At 42.8% G+C, this 24295-nt stretch overlaps 1 protein-coding gene across 5 annotated transcripts in view; it reads right to left on the reverse strand.

The window, feature by feature from the left end:
• The window catches only part of kcng4a (potassium voltage-gated channel, subfamily G, member 4a), a 60127-nt gene that overhangs the window by 15128 nt on the left and 20704 nt on the right, over positions 1–24295 (reverse strand). For 4 of the 5 annotated variants that reach the window (XM_041996608.1, XM_041996607.1, XM_041996609.1 and 1 more), the window contains 2 exons: positions 9844–10576; positions 9118–9759 (listed from right to left, as the gene is read on the reverse strand). In XM_041996608.1, the coding sequence (XP_041852542.1) occupies positions 9118–9759; positions 9844–9951 (750 nt within the window). In that variant the 5' untranslated portion in view covers positions 9952–10576. Of the gene's footprint in view, positions 1–9117; positions 9760–9843; positions 10577–13356; positions 13725–24295 lie in introns of those variants that run through there. The other variant, XM_041996605.1, reaches the window with a different exon arrangement.

Below are 24295 nucleotides of genomic sequence, written 5' to 3' on the forward strand. Positions count from 1 at the left end.
TCATTTGGTACATAATTTTTTTTAATAGTCTTTTGCAGCTTCTCCAGTCATGCCCTCTGAATCTGACAGGTTAAGGACAGGTCTTTTATATTCCATCATCTTTTTTTTTTTTTCTTTTGCTATTTTTCTACACTTCACCATTGTCTCACTTATCTTCTCTCCAGCCACCGACTCCTCTACAGTCTTAGTTTTCTTGACTAACGTTCATTTTAACACCTCAGTTTCACCCATCTGAGGCAGTTTAGTTTACTGACTCCAATTCATGCTCCTGTTAGTTATGTTTTCTTAATAGTGGGTGAAATTATGTGGAGAAAAGAGATAAAAACATTTTACAAGACAAATGCATTTTAATTCTTTTTTAAGTCCTGCTGTTTAACTCCACCTCCCGTGGGCTCACCACCTACGGGAGGGGCCATAGGGGTCGGGTGCATTGTGAGCTGGGCAGCTGCCAGAGGCGGGGACCCTGGCGGTCTGATCCTCGGCTGCAAAAGCTAGCTCTAGGGACGTGGAATGTCACCTCTCTGGCGTGTAAGGAGCCTGAGCTGGTGCGCGAGGTTGAGCGGTTCCGGCTAGATATAGTTGGACTCACCTCGACGCATAGCTTGGGCTCTGGAACAACTGCCCTCGAGAGGGGCTGGACCCTCTTCCATTCTGGAGTTGCTCCCGGTGAGAGGCGCCGAGCAGGTGTAGGCCTGCTCATTGCCCCCCAACTTGGCGCCTGTACGTTGGGGTTTACCCCGGTGGACGAAAGGGGGGGGACGGGTCCTGACTGTTGTTTGTGCCTATGCACCAAATAGCAGTTCAGAGTACCCACCCTTTTTGGAGTCCTTGGGGGGGGGTGTTGGAGAGCACTCCTTCTGGGGACTCCCTCATTCTGCTGGGGGACTTCAATGCTCACGTGGGCAATGACAGCGAGACCTGGAGGGGCGTGAGTGGGAGGAACGGCCCCCCTGATCTGTTTTGTTGTTGGACTTCTGTGCTCGTCATGGATTGTCCATAACGAACACCTTGTTCAGACATAAGAGTGTCCACATGTGCACCAGGACACTCTAGGCCGCAGTTCGATGATCGACTTTGTAGTCGTGTCGTCGGACTTGCGGCCGCATGTCCTGGATACTCGGGTGAAGAGAGGGGCGGAGCTGTCAACTGATCACCACCTGGTGGTGAGTTGGCTCAGATGGTGGGGGAGGATGCCGGTCAGGCCTGGCAGGCCCAAGCGTGTTGTGAGGGTCTGCTGGGAACGTCTGGCAGAGTCCCCTGTCAGAAAGAGTTTCAACTCCCATCTCTGGCAGAGCTTCAACCAAGTCCCGGGTGAGGCGGGGGACATTGAGTCTGAATGGGCTGTGTTCCGTGCCTCTATTGTCGAGGCGGCCAGCCGCAGCTGTGGCCGTAAGGTCGTCGGTGCCTGTCGTGGCGGTAACCCCCGAACTCGTTGGTGGACACCGGCAGTAAGGGATGCCGTCAAGCTGAAGAAGGAGTCCTATCGGGCTTTTTTGGCCTGTTGGACTTCAGAGGCAGCTGATGGGTATCGGCGGGCTAAGCGGAGCGCGGCTTCGGCGGTCGCTAAGGCAAAAGCTCGGGCGTGGGAGGAGTTTGGAGAGGCCATGGAGAATGACTTCCGGACGGCTTCGAGGAGATTCTGGTCCACCACCCGGCGGCTCAGGAGGGGAAAGCAGTGCTCCGTCAACACTGTGTACAGTGGGGATGGGGGGCTGCTGACCTCGACTCGGGACGTTGTGAGGCGGTGGAGGGAATACTTCGAAGACCTCCTCAATCCCACCAACACGTCTTCTGATGAGGAAGCAGAGTCTGGGGTAGCTGGTGCTGGCTTGCCTATCTCTGGGACTGAGGTCGCTGAGGTGGTTAAAAATCTCCTTGGTGGCAGGGCCCCGGGGGTGGATGAGGTCCGCCCAGAGTTCCTTAAGGCTCTGGATGCCGTAGGGCTGTCTTGGTTGACACGCCTCTGCAGCATTGCGTGGACATCGGGGACAGTCCCCCTGGACTGGCAGACTGGGGTGGTGGTCCCCCTCTTCAAAAAGGGGGACCGGAGGGTGTGCTCCAACTACAGGGGGATCACACTCCTCAGCCTCCCCGGTAAGGTCTATTCAGGGGTGCTGCAGAGGAGGGTCCGTCAGATAGTCGAACCTCGAATTGAGGAGGAGCAGTGTGGTTTTCGTCCCGGTCGTGGAACAGTGGACCAGCTCTACACCCTCTTTGGGGTCTTTGAGGGGGCATGGGAGTTTGCCCAACCAATCTACATGTGTTTTGTGGATTTGGAGAAGGCATTTGACCGTGTTCCCCGGGGACTCCTGTGGGGGGTACTCCGGGAGTATGGAGTGCCGGACTCGCTTATAAGAGCTGTCCGGTCCCTGTACGACCGGTGTCAGAGCTTGGTCCGCATTGCCGGCAGTAAATCAGAATCGTTTCCAGTGCGGGTTGGACTCCGCCAAGGCTGTCCTTTGTCACCGATTCTGTTCATAACTTTTATGGACAGAATTTCTAGGCGCAGCCGAGGTGTGGAGGGGATCCGGTTCGGTGGCCTCAGGATTGGGTCTCTGCTCTTTGCGGATGACGTGGTTCTGTTGGCTTCATCGGGACGTGATCTTCAGCTCGCACTGGAGCGATTCGCAGCCGAGTGTGAAGCGGCTGGGATGAGAATCAGCACCTCCAAATCCGAGACCATGGTCCTCAGCCGGAAAAGGGTGGAGTGCTCTCTCCGGGTCTGCGATGGGGTCCTGCCCCACGTGGAGGAGTTTACATATCTCGGGGTCTTGTTCACGAGTGAGGGAAGGATGGAGCGAGAGATCGACAGGCGGATCGGTGCGGCGTCCGCAGTGATGAGGGCTCTACATCGGTCTGTCGTGGTGAAGAGAGAGCTGAGCCAAAAGGCAAAGCTCTCGATTTACCGGTCGATCTACGTTCCTACCCTCACCTATGGTCATGAGCTGTGGGTAATGACCGAAAGAACGAGATCTCGAATACAAGCGGCCGAAATGAGTTTCCTCCGCAGGGTGGCCGGGCTCTCCCTTAGAGATAGAGTGAGAAGCTCGGTGATCCGGGAGGGGCTCAGAGTAGAGCCGCTTCTCCTCCACATTGAGAGGAGCCAGATGAGGTGGCTCGGGCATCTGGTTAGGATGCCTCCTGGACGCCTCCCTGGTGAGGTGTTCCGGGCACGTCCCACCGGAAGGAGGCCCCGGGGCAGACCCAGGACACGCTGGACAGACTACATCTCTCGGCTGGCCTGGGAACGCCTCGGGATCCCTTCGGATGAGCTGGTGAATGTGGCCGGGGAGAGGGAAGTCTGGGTTTCCCTGCTTAGGCAGCTGCCCCCGCGACCCGACTCCGGATAAGCGGAAGAGAATGGATGGATGGATGGATGTTTAACTCCACATGAGGAGTTCGTGATTGATGAAGTGCTTTATTTTCAGAATTTGGCCAATGTGCACGCAGACTGAATTATTTAAGGCTTTGCTATTTGCAAGTTTGTGACTCACATCTTAGGTGTGAGAGTAAATGATCAGAAATCAAAATAATACCAAACAATACTTAAAACATAAACCAATTTTTTTCCAGCTTAGACTGTCTGCTCTGCTGCTCTCAGCTGCAGAGAAAATTCATTAATGCTGCCAGACAGTCAAAATGTTGGATACCAAATCACAACTCCCCCTCAGAGGCAGTAATTTAAAAAAAATGGCTGTGTTGATTCACATAATGGAATCCTGCACAGTTGAGAGGTGGGAGATGTGCAGGCATAACCAGAAATTCATCTGAGATTTTATCAAACGGAGCTGGACACCGCTGTGAAATGACAGATAAGAGAGCCGACTTTGTTTTTAGACCCAGTGACCAGCAGACTTTACAGTGAGGCTGAAATGTTTTCTCATCTACTGTCTGATTTACTCTAAATTTTATTTTATAATAAAAACAAAAATGCTACCAATTAAATGTGCTGCAGGTTAAGTTAGTCTAGCTGTTTAACAATTATGCAATTCAAATTAGATAAATTTACAAGCGAGTGTGCATGGTAGTGGTAGATTCCTATGAAACTGCACAGGGTTATTAACTAATTCCTGAGCTGGTAATTAAGAATGCATCAATTGGCTGTTAAAAATAAGTTCTCCAGTGTTTCACATAATTAATTCAAAATCACTGACCATAAAAAGCCTTTTTACTGCATTACAAACTACTACATAAACTGCCTTTATCTCTATGCCATCAACACTGCAATGACATAAGTAGTTTGGATGCAATAAGGATAATACTACAAATCTTTATTAGTCATAACTTGCTCCAAAAATAGAACATTTCTGTCACAAATTATTTTTAACTCGTCTAATATTAATGTTGGAGAGGACACAGAAGTGATGTCTTTCATGCTTTGTAGAATCAAGGCAAAAGATAAAAAATGAATAAACATGACTGAAAATGTGTGTGTATGGTTGATGTGAATCCTCTCTTATATCTCTGTCTCAGACAGCCTTTAAACTCAGAACTGTTCCCCTGAGAAGCAGCAAATTCAAAAGGAGGAGAAAGAAGTGGCTTCATGGTTTAGCATCTTCTTCTCTTTTTTCCATGACTCAAACTCTTTTTTTTTTTTGCTGTTTACCCTTTAAAACAGAAGGAACTGTATTACCTCTTTTCAGAGATCTCTGTGTGTTTGGTTTCTAAATAGAATCAGAAATAAACTCCATCTGCCCTCTCTTTAATCACAAGCCCAGACAGGTTTCTGTGGCTCAATAAGACTATTGACAAGTCTTTACCTGAGGACAAGTGGATAGTCAATCAGAAAACTCACAGCCTGACACTGAAGTCACTCCGATGATGATTTTTCTGTCCGTCTCTCATCCAGATACTTGTGATTGATGCCCTTGAATGCAATTATGAAACAGCAAATCACACCTCAACTGATGACATTAAGGACATAAAATGGCCACTTCAATTACACCCCCGGCTAGAATGAGACTGAAAAAACAACAACCTAATCTGATGAGAACTGAGAGACTTGGTGAGAAGACATGAATCCAAGTGATGCTGCCAAAGGAAAACAGATGGATGTGTATGAGGTAAATGAACTAAACTGAATGTGCAGAAAGAATCCTGAAAAGTTCTGCAAATACCGCATGTGTAAATAAAACAGTGCCTCTGATGGATGTTTGACATTCTAACAAGGACGAGTGGTTAAACTCAGCCAAGCGCTGCTTCTCAAACGGATCTTTCTAAACAATGCAGACAGAGATTTAACTCCAGGAGATTATAGAGGGCACAGCTGGGGTTGTATATCTTTCAGAGTAAAAGAAAAAAACATCATCTAAGCAAACTTCTTGTTATAACCTGCTAACTTACTATGACCCTAAAGGGCAGATTTTGCTGGATGTTTTGGTCCTTGTGCCAAACAGCTGTGATGTTGGAATTGCAACTTAACTATTTATATTGGTGCTTGAGAAGCTAGGCCTACTACAGCCTTCATCCAAACAATAGTGGGAACCAGTGTGAAAATGACGCTGCTACACTGAAGGAAAAGCACCAGGAGTGAATCATCCACAGTGATTTTACATATTCTAATATTTCCATTCTCATATTGAAAACCATTTAAAATAACTCAGAAACGGAGCGCCAAACAAACGGAGTCCTCACAAACTGAACAAACACGTTGAACAGCCGAGCTGCTTAAAGCCTCCTCAGCATCAACAACACACCCTCAGATCCCACTTCCACACAATTTCTGGTTTTCCAAAGAGCTCATCTGAACTCTCCTGAAACAAAATTTAATAGAGTACAGATAGATTTGTTTATTTTGGACCATAAATAAAATAATTCCAAATCTGTTAAAGATCAGCTCGAAAAATCTGAACAACCCAACGAGATGTGAATAACAAACATGATGGAAGATCTCTTGTTTTTAACAAAATGGGGGAACCTCCCCCATCCCAGATTTAAGATGTACCAGATATCTGTAGGTTTAACATAGCTCATATCTAGTCCAGTTTCTCTGTGAAATGGTTTAAACGTGTTTAATATGCTCTGAAACTTAAATCCGTGAATGACTAGAAGTTTAATGTGGAACAAACATAACACGACTGCACTCATTCAGTATTTCATGCATCTCTTTGACTATCTGAAACACCTCAGGGGTGTGCTTTCTGTCCAGATGTTGTAACTGTACACACCCACAGGAAATAATGGTGTAATGGGGAGTTTTTACATAAAGAGTAGAGCTCTTCCACAGAGCAGAGACACACACTCACAGCAGGAGATGCAGGGATGAAGAACTGGCTGTTATCAGTGGGTTTAAAAATGAACTTTACGATAAAACTCCCTCCAAGTTCATTTAGCTCATCGTGATAAATTGACGTGGATGGGGATAGATTGAGAAGAGGGAGCAACACAAGGAAGGAAAGAAAGTTTATCTCATGGTTTTACAACCTGAATCTTGCACACATCCTTTTAAATACTCTCTCCAAGGCATTCTCTCCATCTTTATCTCTCCTTTTACAGAGGCAGGTGGAGGGTTAGGATGAATGATGGATAGAGAAAGGAGCTCTAGTTCATTCCACCACAAAGCAAAGCAGAAGCACAAACAGCCGGCATGTGAATTAAAGATGACAGGAATCCTGCTGCTCCTGTCTGGACTTGCTAGCCGGACAGCGTGGCTGAAGTTCAGCAGCTGAACACAGGAGAATAGCTTGAAACTGAGGCGCATGCAGAGAGAAAAACATGAAACAGCAGATGAATTTGTTTTCTCATGGATTTTCCACAGCAACGGGCATAGACACGCAGAGAGATGCTTGGATGAAAACACACTCACACAAAGTTTCAGCAAACATCCTCCAAAGGTTGTGTGGTGTGACACAATCACACCAACTTGTATTTTTGTCACATCCACACCCGTAGCAACAGAGCTTCACACACCCTTTTCTACCAGAAATCAGTGCAGCCTGAAACTAAAAAGTGTGTGAGAGATGAGTGTGTACAGAGTTTGGAAAAGTGAGCAAGCTCTTGAGGTGTGCAGAAGCTCCTAGAAATGTTCATTTTCTCTTCCTAGTCCTCCACAGTGCCACTGTGTTTACCCAAAATTGTATGACACTATAAATCCTGAAATACAAGGTCTACATAACGTCTTTGCTTCTGCTAGTGTTTTGAACCTAATGTACAGAAAATACGAGGAGTCACGCTAATAAAAAAATAATAATCCTGGCTCGGCATGCAAACTTCTGCAAAAGTTAATCACTTCTAAGTTTGACCAAGCAAAACCGCACAAAACCTTTTATGTAATCTGGAAAAAAAACAAACAAATGGAGAAAAAAAAACTTCAATCAGCCACATAATCTGGATAGTGGAGTAAATATAAAAAGCATCTAGCTACACCATGTTTTGTGCTTTGAGAACAATAATCACAGATTTGATCTCATTCTGTAAAATGTCCAAATCAAAAGCAGGTTTACATGCATCCAAGAGATTCTGTCCAATCCTGTTCTAAAGCTTTTCCATCTGAGCTCCTCTGACTGTCACTAAGTACTGGACTTTTCCTGGTAGGGGTCTCAAAATCCTGCCTTCAGCTTTTACAGCTCATCAAGCATTCTGCAAGCGTTGCTTTCATGCACCTTGCTGAAGTCTTTGGTATCTCACTCTGCCACACTAGATCCTTTAGCAGGCAGTCGCCACTAAAGACTAAATACATGGATGCTGTTGATGAATTCTGAAGAAGCCAAATTCCAAATAGAGACCTTGTTTTATAATGATGCTCCAAGATTTATACTGAAAACTCTTAAATTAATAGTGCAATACACCATCCTTACATGTTGTTAGACATAGAGGAGTATAAAATACCTTCAATACAAAGGTTCTAAGGATTCTGTTTCTCATATACTATACTGTGATCTATAAATCTAAAATCAATCTGTTTTGTGATTTCCTCTCATTCAAAACCAGAGCCAGAGAGGGTTTGGTCATCCTTGCCATAACACTTTGCAACTGGTAATTACTTTGCTCATGCAAAGTTCACCTCACACATGCAAAGTTCACAAAGGAAAATGACACGCATCAAGTCTAGACTTCACATGGAGGTAGGATCATTTTCACAACAAGGTAAGGTACATTTAAGTAAGGTATAAAGTCATACCTGCAACAGTTAGTTTCAGAAGTCTGTGTATAAATCAGGCTGCAAGTGTACAGCATATTCCTTCAGCACCAAGTCTCTTCTGCTAAGCTCTAACTGTAGAACATGCATCTTCATTTTAATTCACACCTTTGGTAAAGATGGACTGTCTTTTTCCAGATGCACAGAGGTAACGGATAGTAGTTGCTGCACACATGGAAAGGGATCAATCCCAGCTTGCCAGGGAAATGCATATGTAATATCATTAAATGTTGCAGAAAACAGTGCATGACTGAACAGCAGTTATCATGCAGTTAGATGTTAGTAACAGGCGAGCAGAAGACGGAGTAAATGTGGATTATTCAGCGATAGCTGAATTGGTTACAGTGGATGAGTTTGTGTGCTCGGTGACGTAACTGGTAATGCACATGTGCTTGTGTTTTCTATGTGTTCAAATTGTACAACTCTTTTTCTGAAAGTGTACATTTGTGAGTGTCTTCGCTATAACAAAGTATGCCCACTTCATTATTCAGACACTGGACAGGCCTCAGTAAGCAGCTGGCGCTTCATTATCCCATGCTGCTATGGGTAGACACAGATCACAGCACACACAAACACACAGCAGCTTCCTCCAGGGATATTTAACATGACAGGCAGTTTTTGCATTTTATAAATTTGACTTTTTGCAGCTTTAAAGTGTCTTCTGGGGTCTGAGATGATTTATGCAAGTCAGATGCATGACAACATCAGTTTTCATAGACACAAAGTTAGACAATGCCTGGAGTGAAATGAGAATCTACTTTGGTTGATAGCAACATTGGCCATAAAATGGTTTATGGCCAATGTTGTTACTTCATAAAGAACTTGGGGAAAAGGAAACTATAATCACCCACGCAACTCAAAATATCTCAGGTCTTTTTCAGGTGTTACAGGTGATTATTTTGAAGTAGTTTGACTTGAGTTCAGAGTCCTGTGCTGCTTAAAGTTAGACTTAGAACAGGTCAACACACTGGTTCACTCACCCTGTCCTCTTCCTCTCTGAGGTCTGGCATGGTGCTGATACACAAGCTAATCACAGTTACCGCAACCATGATTACTGATGTGCAGGCGAAGATCTTCCCTGGTAAACCAGACTGAGGATTCTCCACCATATCTCTCAGCCAGTTCATCACTTTTCTGTATTGTGTTTCCTCCACTGGCACCCACTGCATGGCGTTTCTTTGCCTAAGCTCCTCCTCGCGCCTCTCCTTGTCGTGCACTTCCTCGATGCGTGTGTACATCTTCCTCTTACAGCAGCGTTCCATGTACGCCATCTCCACGCCCCAGTAGTTCAGCTCGTCGTGCAGGGAGAGGATGCACATCTCTCGCAGAAGCCGCAGTTTCCCTGCTGCCAGGAAGTTGAGGATGACCCTGAAGGCGGATGGTGAACGGTCAAAGAAAAACTCTTTGTGGGCCTCATCATAGTCGTCACAGACATTAGCAATTTCCTCGAGTGACCGGCAGCCACAGAGGCGGCCAAGTCGTGTGAGTGGGAACTGCTGAAGTGTGCTCCATGGGAAAGTGTAGCGGTTTCCCCCAACATTGATCACTGCCAGCAAGGCATGGTCGATGGACACCAGGTCCTCTGGTCGACGGATGAACTGAGCTCTCTGGTAGTACACACCCTGGATTGTGGAAAGCAAAATAGTTGTTCACTTATTTAATTCAATTAGGATTTTATTTTAGTTGAGAGAAAGTCTGGAAACTACCTTGATGGTCTCAGTTTCGGGGATCTCAGTGAAGATGCGGTCAAGGCTGCTGTCATCACTGACGGACAGATTGCTGAAGTCATGGTTGGCGTTGCTGATTATGGGCATGGCAGCATTTGGAAAGCAGACTGCTCCAGAGTGGGCAGCTCAGACCAGGCAACAAAGACAGAATCTAGAGACAGTGAACTTTCAGCCAGAGAACAGCGGGTTTGTATAGCAGCCTACAGTAACATGAGTTTACAGAAAACAAGATTTCCTCTCACTGCTTAAATCTACACTAGAAAAAAATGGCTTTAGCTTGCTTTTTGTTTTGTTTTTTTCTCTTGCTGTTGTCAGAGTTTTCACTTAGCGACAGATGAGTTATGGCTTTAGCTTCCCCAAAACAGAGCAATAACCCAGAAAGGACAAGTGTAAAGAGTGACAGAAAATCTGTTGAAACTACTAGATGTGGGAGAGTTTTGATGTTGTTTTCAGCAGTCCCAAACAGATGCAGCTCATGCATCAAGATTCAGCATCAGCTCAGTGTAACCCTGAAGCCAGAGTCTAGAAAACAACAGCATGGATAAACAGACTGAGCTGGGATTGATTTGTGGCTGATAGCAGCAGAGGATGAGCTGGATGAGTCAGGAAAGCAAATGTGGAACAGTGAGGTGTCCAGGGACTGAGGGGGATCCTCTGTGTCGCTGCAACAGGATTAGGGAAGGCCTAGACATGTGGTGACATCATGCTGGCACTGGAAGAGAAAAATTAGGATACATAGGTGTAAGAAAACAGAGAAAGGTAAGAAAGAGACACAGAACACATTAAAATCATGTCATATAAACTCTGCTGGAAGACATATTGATCATTTCAGGACCTAAATGGTCAGCAAAGGAATTTACATTCAAATTAACATCCAACAAGGTGCAGTCTGGCTTATTAAGCTAATGTGGGTGTTGGAAATTTTTAGGACAAACAATTGAAAAGAACATTTGGGCGGCGGGGTGTTATTCACACGCTGAATAAATTACTGGCTGTTGTAAATGGGCAGCAAGCCTCGCAACAGACACTGAAACACAAGGTCCAAAATGTTTTTCTTGGCAACACAACTGCCCTGAAAATTATTGGCACTGTTAGTTGTTACAGTTGCCCAGAACGCTTTGCTTTGCATAAACGCCTTAAATAGTCGTGGTCAAAAAATTGGTAGGTCCTATGATGGTGTTCTTTGACACGTTACTGTCTGTAAGTACGTTTCAGCTCTAGTGTTGTTTTGTTTTTACTTCAGCTGAACTTATGTACAGCTATAAACACCTTCTTTTTATGCACACACTGTAAGAATAACCTGCAAAATCAGGACTTGAACCGTAGCAGATCAGACCTACACACGGCAAAATTGTGCATAAGCCTCTGAAGATTTGTAAATCTCGAAGTAACACAAAATGCATCACACAGTCCAAAAGTCTTGTTTATAATGTACGAGAATCAAGGTTATTTCCTTTGAGCAAGTGAATAGCTGTTATTCCAGTAACACCTTTTTTCTCTCAGTCTCTTGCCTTCCCTGTCGGAATTGACCATTTTGACCAATTTTTTAGGCAAACAAAACATTTATATGTAACCATGGTAGCAACACAAGTGATTGAGGTTGTGCCTCTCTAGAAGCATTTCCAGTCTCAACATGCAGCCGTGATGTAGCTTCACATCTCAAATAGTGTGATTGCAAATATAAAAGAATAAAATCCGGGTTAAAAGGATAGAACTATTCTTTATGTTTGGTTCTGTTGCTGCATCCACTTACTAACGGTACATTTGCTTGCCTGACCTCAGCTTCTGTCTTACTGTAGATTTACTACACATGGCACAACTCTTAATGTAGGCCACAATCTCAGCCTCAGTTCCAAACTCTACAACCCATTTCCAAAAGGTTATGTACATAAAATTTGCTTTCTTGAAATAGAAAATTCTCTAAAAATCAATGGCAAACAAATTAAGTAAATAAATAAATAAATAAATCACCTCATTTGAAACAAAAAGGTTCCTGCATTTAGTTTTAAATAACCATGTAAGTGAAGCATCAAGTTGGAGAACATGGATCAGTACGACTGGAAGGTCTGTTTCACTGATCAGAAGTGTAGTTTAGAGGAGCTCTGAGAGTTTGTCACACTCTAAAATCTTAATATCATGTCAACATTATTTTGCTCAGAATAAACTAGCCACAGATCTCTTGAATGCATTACTGAACAGAGCCGACACCTTGAAGCACTGGGTCACATTAACATGCTTCACTAATTCAGATCCACCAGCACAAGATCCTGTAGTGGAGAAACCAATAAATCACGTCTGTCATGATGCTGGTATTTCACTTCCATCTCACAGGAAGAAGAGCACCTAAACTATTTATTAATCGATCTGCATTCCCTGTGGAAGCAGCTGTTTTCAGGAAGTTAAACCGAGGATGTGTTCTTAGGCGTGTTTTTCTTTTTGGGTAGTCCACTGTTATTTAGTAGAGACAAATAAAATGAGAAAAACATTTTCATTGTCCAGTTACGTATGATTTTAACATCACCCCATGCTTTTAATAGCTATACCAGCTAAGGGCTGGAGCTGGAGATGGAAAACGAACCTTAGACAAGCTCCCTGTCCAGTACAGAGACACAGCTGGTAGTGCACATTCACCATTCATTTTCTAACTAGCACTTATTTAGATTGTTGGACGGAGCTGTACAACTCTGAGAAAACCTGAAAACACACACACACACATACACAGAAAGAACATGCAAACTCATGCAAACGAGAGAAGCTCGGAAGCCCCAGCTGAACCTTCTGGCTGTGAAGTGACGACATGTTTACAGTAAAAAAAACAAACAAACAAACAAAACAAACAAAAAAAACAAAACAAAACAGGAAGATATCTAGAAAGTTTACATGTAGAAACAATTAACGCTTAGATGATGAAAATGTCAGAAATTTGTATTAGAATCACGTAAATTAGTTTACTCTGTTTACATAATACAGTCACATGTGAAACCACGAAGACAAGTGTTCAGTCAACTCGATAATCTCATCGGGTTGTTTAGGCTGACCTACGGGGGAAACACACACACACACACACACGCACACTGCAGCATACCGACGCGATTCAATGTCCTTATAAATATTAAACCTTTAATTAAACTCTATTTAATTGGCCGTTTGATTAAAAACATGCAACTAAATCGTGTTACAAATACATTGTGACACGGGAAAAAATAATTTGACGCCTCGAGTTAAAGTCAGACATTGCTTTAAAGGACATTACGTCCATAAAGTTTAAATAAATGTTAAACGGAGAATATCTTACTTACAAGTGGTTAACAGACGAAAATTACTTCCAAAAATAGTTTTTGTGTGACACACTTTGTGCTTTACAGAGATGGCAAGATTCAAACACACCCTCTGGTCATCGTGTATTGTGGCAACATTAACTACTTCAGACAAATGTGGAGGTTTGGAAACAATCCTCGCAGACATCATAATGACTTATAAAGTGCATCTTACCATCATGAGTACCACACTCGTCTCCAGACTGCCAAATACGCTCTGAGTAAAACCCCTCTGTCGCCTGGCAAATCCCACTGCAACCCCTTCAGCTCCGTCAGGGTTTCAAAGACCAGTCTCTGCCGCCACATGCGCAATAACAGAGAAATCTATCCGGTATCCGCATCATCTAACCGGCGGAAGGTGAGCAGGCTGTCTAAAAGCCGGGGTTATGAGCTCCGAAAGTGTCCCGTTACAGCGGTGCTGCAGGAGGTGGAGGAGAGAGAGGAGAGGGAGGAGGCGCAGGGAGGGGAGCGGATGTGTGCAACACGGGAGACTCCAGGCAGCTACCCAAGTTCAAGTTTGCGTAAAGGTGACGGCAGGCGGAACGCTGACCGAGAATAGCCAATGCCAATCCTCCCTGTAAGAGGTTTCAGTGAAACTGTAAGCGGAGAGTCACTCTCTTAGTCCACTCGACAAATTTGCTTCCAGACAGATCATTTGAAATTCAAGGACATTGAGGAGATACTATTTTCCATGTTTACTACTGTGAGCGCTTTGCGCGCAACAGGGGGCGCGGTTCCCTCTCAAATTACCCTCAGTAATAATTCTGCAGACGAGCACATTCCAGCAGGAATTGTATTTTTACAACCAGTTCGAGTAAAAGCAAAACACAGAGAAATATAGTGATAAAATGCAACGAGACGTCCAGCTGCGTCAGACTGAGATGCGTGTTGGCAACACACTGACATCTGAAGTCCTGTTTTATTGTGCTACTTGATTTATGAAGTTTAGTTATAGTTTTTTGGCAGTAGCTGCAAAATATGAATTAATAAGTAAAAGGTTAATGGTCAAAAACAGGTTGTAAATACAGATGATAAGTAGTAGAAAACGTTGCACAAAGGAAAAAAGAAAGAAAAAAGGAATGCATCCCATCAGTCTTGCAGAAGCTTAAAAAAAGCTCTGGATGTAACTAATTAGTTCTAAGACTTTTCAATAGAAATGTTTTATAGGAGAGTACACAGAGAAACAAACAAATCTTCTAATGATGCTCCTTTCTCCTATTATCACTGCAAGATACTTCTTATGTAAACAGATGTGTAATCTTTGTGGGCTCAGCCAGATGGGATGACACAAAAATAAGAACAACTACAGAGATCCACAGATAGAAGCAAATTCTGTTTCATTGGAAAGGTGTTTTAGATCTAAGTGACACTGAACAGTTTGCCAAACTTTAGATTTAATAAATAAATGCATCATAATGTTAAAAAATGACTTTCCAAAACCCTGACTCTTCCAAATCAACATAATCTTGCCAAATTTTGCAAAGGCTGAACAAATTTTGCATAAGGCAAAATTTCTGAGAATAATGTATCATCACACTTGCAGATTCGTCCGTATTGCTGGCCTCTCACTTTGTCCTTGAGAAGCAGCTCATTAGGCTGCATGTGCCTGAGGGAACTACTAAAGCAAGCAAACACTTTTTCCAGGTCTTTATGGCTGCTAGCAGAGCAGACAGGACATTAGTGAGGTTAGAGATGGAAACTGGTGGAGATGGAAAATGAGGAGCCAGGTGGGGTCTGTGTATGTATGTGTGTGTGTGCTAAGAACAGAGACATTCAGCTCATTTAATGCATCATTATTCATTAACCCACAGTGCAAGTGGGGAGGGGGGTGAGGGTATGTAACATAAGATTAACCTCACATGCTGCGCTATTAGCTCTCAGTCAGCTTTCATTTTCACATTCAAGACATAATATTTTAGTCAAAGCTGAAAGGAATAAAATCTCACTGTTATCGTACAACACCACTTTTTAATTATGTCATTTTAAGGCTGCATCACACAAATACAGACAGGCACACTCAGAGTTATTTAATTCCTGGCTTTAACACAGATGGTAGACAAAGAACACCTGACCCCTCCAACATCAAACCAGCTAACTTGTTATTGTGTTGCACACCCCCCTCCCCTCCCCTGCATCATATTCTTCCCCGCCTCATTGCTTTTTATTAATCTCATAACCATACCTGGAGCTACTCAGCCTCCATCTCACAGACTCCACAATGCATCACACCAGAGGCCAACACAGACATGCACAGATGCATCAGAAAACTCAAAGATAGCTGCAGCCCCAGCTGTACTAATAGCAAACCTTAGCCCAGCGGATTAAGAGTTTAATCCCTCACAGGCAACAGGGGCAGATGAGATCGTAGCAGCCAGCATGCTGGGGTCTGATGAGCAGCCGTTTGAGGTGAGTGCATGAGCAATGAGTCGCTCAGCTATTAAAAAACACCATGAACACACTATTTCACACTGATGGCCACCTGAATGGCCTCACCAGATGGTCCTGCCTAACTTTTACACCCTCACAGCTAGTTATCTTCTCCCTCCCCTGATTTTCTATTCCCTCTTTTCTCTTATGCCCTCCTCTGCTGAAAACTGTTTCATCTTAGTGCTTGCAAGTTTTGGTTAGGTTTTTTGGACTTTAATAGAGTGGTTGGAATAGAAAGATTAACTGAGTGCTCAGGACAAGGAGAAGGCAGAGAGAAAAGAAAAGAGGGACCAAAGGCAGCGTTTACATCAGGTCTGTTCTAATCAGCGTCTCTGAAATCTGCTGCTTTCTTCTCAGATGAATTATTCCGTGATGTCTTATAAGTCATATTTTCTCTCAAACTGTCATTGTATAACACAAAACCCCAAATTTTTAGTTTAACAGAGAATTGGTTATAAAAAACACAAAATAAGCAGAATTAAACGGGTTTTTTTTTATCTGATGGAGGAGGAAAAAAAGGAGAGATGCACCTTATTAAAAAGTTTAGACCAAGTAACCATAACAGGAAACATATTTTTTTGGATTTTTTGTAATAGATGTTTTGTCAAGTATGTGTGAGTAATTGTGTCTCATCTGCAGTGGACGACGGTGCACTCTCAGTTTAAGGAATCGAGAAGAATCCACAAGGATGAAGAAGGTATCCACTGCTTAGAGGAAAGACAAGAGGGTAAAATATTTGCCATAGAAATTAACTTGAAAATGAAAATGAACAGTTTAAGTGGTTCCAAACCAGGTGGTTTCTAGTAGTTCCAAAACTGAGGGGCCAGAGTTATGCCAGGATGGGCACAGCTAGGCTAAATGTAACGTATAGTTTCTGCACTACTGGTAAAACATGGACAAATTTGTAAAAGTACCAATGATAAGACGATGGTGAAGCAACAACAGGCATTTCCACAATCAAAAACAAAGACAAGCAAATATGGCAAGTCATGTGTTCCCCAGTTAATGGTCGAGTAATGTTCAATGAGGTTAATGAAGACAGACCACAGTGTGTCGTACGTCTCAAAATATCAGCATCTGACGGTATGAAGTCAAACAAGTTCCAGTTTGTGGGGTCTTCTCATCCTGAACACAAAGACAAGCCTGTGGATTACTTTTAGGGATGAACGACTCAACTGTCAGAAATAGCAGAGTTGTTACTAAAGCAGCATCTTTCTCGTCAAATGTTCACTTTACCTCCTATTAAGTAGTGTGTAGAGTCTAAAAACCCTCACACTGTAGCAGAGGAAATTATAATTCCTTCCACCCTGACATGGGTTTAACTTAATTAATGAAGTAGCAGCCAGTAAACTAAAGGGGATTTCTCTGCCAAACAACATTGTTGGGAGGTGTGATATTCTTGTTGTTGATAAAAAAAAGGGGGGGATCGGGCAGAAAAAACGTTGGGAGCAAATTTTACATATATATATTTTATATTTTATGTATATATATATAAAAAAATTGTCCCCTCGCCCTCCGTGGGCGGTCTCTCATCCATCCAAGCTCGGGTCCTCTACCAGAGGCCTGGGAGCTTGAGGGTTCTGCGCAGTATCTTGGCTGTTCCTAGGACTGCACTCTTCTGGACAGAGATGTCTTAGGTTTGTCCTGGGATCTTCTGTAGTCACTCTTCCAGTTTGGGGGTTACTGCTCCGAGTGCTCCGATGACCACGGGCACCACTGTTGCCTTCACTTTCCAAGTCTTCTCCAGTTCTTCTTTCAGGCCTTGGTATTTCTCCAGTTTCTCATGTTCCTTTTTCCTGATGTTGCATCGCTTGGTATTGTGATGTCAACAACAACGGCTTTCCTCTGCTGTTTGTCCATCACCACACAAGTCCGGCTGGTTTGCCATTACCATTTTGTCGGTCTGGATTTGGAAGTCCCACAGGATCTTAGCTCGGTTATTCTCTACCACTTTAGGAGGTGTTTCCCACCTTGACCTCGGGGCTTCCAGTCTGTACTCAACACAGATGTTCCTGTACACTATACCAGCCACTTATGTTATGACGGTTATGACGCTCCTTGTAAGCTTTCCCTGCCAGCATCTTACACCCTGCAGTTATGTGCTGGATTGTCTCAGGGGGCTCTTTGCACAGTCTACACCTGGGGTCTTGTCTTGTATGGTAGATCTGGGCCTCTATTGCTCTGGTGCTCAAGGCCTGCTCCTGTGCAGCTATGATCAGTGCCTCTGTGCTGTCTTTCAGTCCAGCCCTTTCTAGCCATTGGTAGGATTTCTCGACATCAGCCACTTCAGTTATCTGTCTCAGTTATCTCCCATGGAGGGGCTTTTCCTCCCATGATGGTTTTCCACTGCCTGAGACATTCATTGAGCACTTCGTCCGTTGAGGCCATCTTCCTGATGTATTCAAGGATGTTGGATGTTTCATCCTGGATAGTGGTTCTGACACTTACTAGTCCTCTGCCTCCTTCCTTGTGCTTAGTGTACAGTCTCAGGGTGCTGGATTTGGGGTGGAACCCTCCATGCATGGTCAGGAGCTTTCGTGTTTTCACATCTGTGGTCTGAATCTCTTCCTTTGGCCTGCTCATTATTCCCTCAGGGTATCTGATAGCTGTTAATTGCCCGGACCTTGTTAATTGCCCTGACCTTGTTCTTGCCATTGAGCTGACTCCTTCGGACTTACATTACTCGTTGGAGGTTTTTGGCTGTGGCTGCTTATCTTGTGGCCTGTTCCAGGTTGTCATGTGCTTGCGGGATTCCAAGGTACTTGTAGCTGTCCTCAATGTCTGCTATTCTGCCATCTGGGAGTAAGACCCCTTCTGTATGGACTACCTTCCCTCTCTTTGTCACCATCTGCCCACACTTCTCAAGTCCAAATGACATTCTGATGTCATTACTGTAGTTCCTGGTTGTGTGGATCAGTGAGTCAATGTCTTGCTCGCTCTTGGCGTACAGCTTGATGTCATCCATGTAGAGGAGGTGACTGATGGTGGACCCATTCCTGAGTCGGTATCCATAGCCAGTCTTGGTGATTGTTTGGCTGAGGAGGTTCAGACCTATGCAGAACAGCACAGGGGACAGGGCATCTCCTTGGTATATGCTGCATTTGATGGACACTTGTGCAATATATATATGTATATGTATATATATATATATATATATATAAAGAGAGACAGACAGAGAGAGAGAGAGAGAGAGAGAGAGAGAGAGAGAGAGAGACTTGTGTTAGAGCAGAAGAAGCTGTTTGGGAACCTTCGTACTCAACTCAGATGCTCATCCCACATATTTATATATTAAATATCACTTTGCAGCTGCAGCCAGTTATAAAAAAAATGTCAACCAATTATTAAAAAAAACATCAAAGAAAAGAGCAACAGTCTAAAAGATTTTTGAAAATGGCTCTTTAATGATGACATAACCATTCCTACAGCAACTTGTATACAATATTTGGACCCACATACACATGAGATGGTTGTTAATTTTGCTGGAGGGCACCGTACCAAAGTTAGCTAACAATAAGTTGGCTCAAACAAACAGCAACAAAATCCACAGGGCTACAACACCGCTGCACCCGAGCACTGCTGGAAATCCTGGAACACGGTCAGATGAATTTCTGTGGTGGTAAAAGTTGTGCTCTAAAATGGGTAAAGCTGAATGTTGGAGCTACAGTGGAAACATTATCATTAATACAGTCACCATTAGTAACCTCGGTCTTCCTAACAATGAGCGATAGCTGATTCACGGAATCCAAATGGGTTTTGTTTTTGTTCATGTAAAAATATTCAAACCTGCACACCCTGCGGTGGGCCGAATCACTCAAAATGAGCTAGTGTTGTGTACTCTGCTCTGGGTAAAATCATTTATATTCAAAGCAGGTTCCCAGCATATCAACAAGGCTCCCAACTGACTTCAAAATCCCTTTCAGCATAAAAGGGATCCTATACAGCAGGCTACCAGGTGGGCAAGGCAGACTGTCGATTCAATCTCCTCAGGAAGTCCATCTCTTTTCATTAGTTTGACTTTTATCTTTTCACACTCGTTAAATTAAATCCATTTCTAGATTTCAGTCTTGTCTGTCTTTTTCTGCAGTCCATCACACATTCATTTAAAGTAGTTAAAATCAGAATAGAAGCCATTGTGTATGAATAGTACAGAAAGGTACTGACAGGACATTTCATTCAACTTAATTAAATAAACTGTAACAAGCATCAACTCTCCTCTCTCTTTCCCTAAGAGGTTAGGTATCTTTTTCCAAAAACCATAAACCAAACAACTGCAAGAACACTCAACTCCCACTTTGTGCCTCAGCTGTTGGCTGAAAGTTCGGCGGCTGCACTTTGTAAAAGCCTAAAGAGGAGCTCCTTACCGAGGCAGGAACGACACGAGCTGCCATCATCCAAGAGGTTATACAAATGTGGAGAAGCTTCTTAGCCAGCTGAGATAAATTATTACATTCTGGGGACATTTCTCAGCAAAAGAAGTCAAAGATTTTTGTTTAAATATGCTTGATGTGTTTGTAAAATGTCGGTTCAGGGATTTAATCTGTAGCCTATTATGGTTGAATTTTGGAGTTGTTAGATAATAACAAATCAGTCCTTTAGTTTAATCCAAAAAAAGAAGTTTAAATGCAACATCTGTATAACGAAATCCAAAAGTTTGAGACTAATGTGAGACAACTGATGTTTCTGCCTGCTTCCAGACCAAGTGTATGACATGAGTGTTAGATGGCTGTTTTTCCTCCTGCTGTCCTGATTAGATCCTTTCCATAGAAGAAATACTAGCCAGGTGATTGGAAACAAGATCCTTGCTGCCTCTCATTACACTCTCAAGTTCTCACTTAAATGTGCTTCTCTCCTCTATCTTATTACAGGTCAGAGAACACACATTATCAGGCCCTGTGGTCAAAGTAAGGATCTGGTAAGGAGAACCTGTCTGAATGTGTGATCTGCAGTGGCATCTTATTCATCAGTACTTTGTTAATTGAAAAGCTATTAATTATCTTGCATTTGCAGCTCTGCAGAGCACCGTGTTGCACATGTTTAACACTTCCATTTATGCAGTTCTTTTCTGTTTCTGATAGTGTGTTCAGGAATCTGCTTGTAATATGTTTATCTGAAGTTTGCAGACTTGTTAGTAGTAAACATTTTAAAGCAACACTAGATAACTGTCCAACCTTAAAATCCTATGCTTCTGACTTGGTTTGATGGCACACCAGCCTTCATCATGCACAGTCCACCAGCAGCATCCCCAAGCTGAGAAACCACACTTCACAGCTTTTATCCAGCCTGGAGTATTACATTACAGCTCTGTTTCACTTTACAGCCCTGCATCACATACCTGAACTGGCTGTTTTGAACATGCACCATCAATGATTCTGCAAAGAAACGCAATATGTCATTATCGAAGGAAGCGAGGAAAAGAGAGAGAAAGTGACAGCGGAAGAGTTAAGACAAGATTCAACAATGGACTGATTTTTACTGGGTAGAGAGAGAGAAAAGAAGCACAATTAATGCCTAATTAGCCACGTAAAGGGCACCACCATGTGAAAATCTGCCAAAGTTCTGGTGTTTTAAATACAGTCTGTAAGCAAAAGGAAGTTTTACTTAAAATGCTACAAGCAATAAAATATTAACATGATCTCTTTTTTTCCATTATGGGAGCGTGAACATTAACAGAAGAAAAAATATGTGAAAAACGACACAGACAGACAACAGTGAACAAATATGATAAAAACAAACAAGGGGCAGCTACATAATCATGCATCGCTATTATTCAGAAGGGGAAAAGAAGGAGAAAAAGAAAAGAAATAAAAACAATAATAGTTATGAGAGATAGTAGTTTAAGTAACAATAGTGACAGTAACAACAACAACAACAACAACAATAATAATAATAATAATAATAATAATAATATCCTATTACCCCCCAAACCCCCAACTTCAAATTATTCCCCACCACCATCGGCATGCCACACCTCCCCTGTGTGTGATTTGTCTATGCTGCTACCTTTTGGTTCTTTCTATACTCGTGTTTATGCATTAAAAAGGATCACTGTGCTGTCCACATCATTTCAGTGAATCAGGTCATTCTTGAAAGGATTTAGAAAATCCATTGGACATGGGAAGTTAGCAGAGGAGATACCGAACATACTGGCCAACCTACGTGCACTGAAACAACCTTTTCATAGAGAAAAATGTATAAAATGTGCCACTGCAGTAAAATCCGAAAAGAGAAGCTACAGCAGATGAGCAAGTTACTCTATAAAACAGCTGACTATGCAGATGAGCTCATTAATCTGTTATTTTATTCTCTTTTGCAGTGATCACCTGGAAATTGTGCTTTAACTTCATCATAATTCTGTTTGGAGTCTTTCCTCCTTGATTGCACATATTCCACAGAAACTTTCCTCATCTCAGATGTCTCTAATCCCCCAACCTGATCAGTGGCTGCAGAGTTCTCATTTATGTGATAGTTTAGAAACCGGTGTGCCTTGGAAGACTTCTGCCTGATCAGGCTTTCTACTCTAAATGAAATGTAGCCCTCATATTTGACCTTTGATTGTTGTCATATATAACAACATCTCACATTCTTCACAGTTCACAGCTTCTTCTCAGATTCTTCCCAATCAACTAACCTAATGCCATCTCATTTTTATTTGACACATTCAGGACATAAACATTTGTATATCTGCACATGTTGCTGACACGCTGGCATATTTGCCGGTGGCTGCGGTGGATACCACTCGTATATTTGCACTTTTCCCTGTTTAATCCTGCCTGTCTGGTGTGTTAGTGGCAGCCGTCCACACCGTTAATCAGAGCATCGCCTCAGCATGTTATAGCAGAGGTTGTGCAGTCATTTTTTAACCTATCTGCTCCCGGGGTTTTTCCCGGGTTGAGGGAATGTCTGCATGTTTTCACTGCCAGGGGCCACACAGACAATCGGTCTCTGCGATGGAGGGGAGGAACAGACAATGTGTGAGGGAGTTAAAAATGTGCCAAACAGGAGGTGAGACAGGCACAGTTTTGGTTTATTGAATCCCTCCATCACAACACAGCAGCCAAAAGCAAAGCATATGCTCACGTCTGGTTAGCATGAGACTGAGCACATACACCAGCTTGTTCTCTCTCTGCTGGTGTCTCAGTCTGAAATGGATAAGCTACAACAATAAAAATGTGTCTGTTTTTGTTCTTGTTATGAAACAGTTGGGCTCTAATACTTCTTTCGCATTATGACTTAATGACACTGAACGCCTACATCATTTGAGGACAAAGATAAAACATGAGTCATCAGAAAAGCCACCACTGCTAGCATCGCCGTTTAATTGATGGTGCTTTGTTATCTCTACTGTCATTGGGCTTCTGGGCATTGCAGCGTTTGAAAGTGTTGTAGAAAAACACTTCATGAGGACAGAAAAAGGACAAAATGTTTCCACTGAAGCAATTTAGATTCTGTTTCTTTCATCTTTTGAAGGCTTGGCAGGGTAGCAGCTTGTGCACTCATTGCTAATTTGGACTCAGCCTGGACAGCTCACTGCTTATTAGACACAGGTGCTGGGATAAAAAGAGAAACAACAGCCTGAAAGGCTCTGGGGAGGGGAGGAAATTTAATGTAAAGAAACTTTCAACTTTTTCTAAAACTCATATATACTGTGATAACTCATCCAAATACTGTACAAAGCTTGTAGACTGAACCTGACAGCCACTACTGCAAAGCAATCAACAAAAACTAGAAAATATCTGAAATTTACCCGTGAAACACAAGGACAGACAGAGATGCACCATGACTTCCCACGCCATGTGCGAGCATATACATTAGTGCACAGTGCCATGATCAAAATGTGGTTACTACCAAAAACATTCTTCTACTGTTGCATGCAGCTTATACAGTCAGAAACATCTCATATAAGTACAGTAAAATAATTATCATTAAAGGATCATTAAACAACGGCTCGTGTAGCAAATCAATCTCACAAAAACAGAATCTTGATCACCTGAGTCTCAGTTGAGAAATAAACTTCTCTAACAGCAAATGAGGAGTATAGGTGTGCAGTGCAGCGCCGCCACCTATGGATGGCCACAGAAGGAATCAAAAATCAGCAAAATCGTCTCACATAGCAAAGAAATTTAATGTAATCAATGAATAAACAAACACTAATTAAAGCTATTATTTTAATTGAACATGATTTTGTTTCTGCAATGTTTGCATTTCTCTTTATATGTTCTATTTTTATAAATCACACTGAATTGCCTTTAAATGCGATAAAATACACTGTATAAATAAATTTGCTTTGCAGTAAAAAATAAATAAGAAATGGGAACTGGTTTGAAATCAGTTGTAAAGGTTTTGGGAGTGAAAGGTGGATGAAATAGTATCCAAACAGAAAGGCTGGCTGGGGCCTCAGCTTGCATGTGAGGATCATATCCTCGGTGTCCTCACTGGTACAGCAGACAGCTGCTGCATGTACGGAACAAATACTGCATGTATGTATGAGCGTGAATGGCTTTTTAATATAACTTTGATAAAATGTTCAGACCACATACTATTTAGTGGTGATTGGATCCATCCAAATATATAATATTGATACCAACACTGGTATAAATATCTGTTTGGATATCAACTCGATACCAGTGTTGGTACTGATATCAATCGATACTAACATAATAACATCAATACTTTAGTTTCATGCAGGA

This window comes from Melanotaenia boesemani, chromosome 10, assembly GCF_017639745.1.
Source record: "Melanotaenia boesemani isolate fMelBoe1 chromosome 10, fMelBoe1.pri, whole genome shotgun sequence".
Taxonomy (NCBI): Eukaryota; Metazoa; Chordata; class Actinopteri; order Atheriniformes; family Melanotaeniidae; genus Melanotaenia; species Melanotaenia boesemani.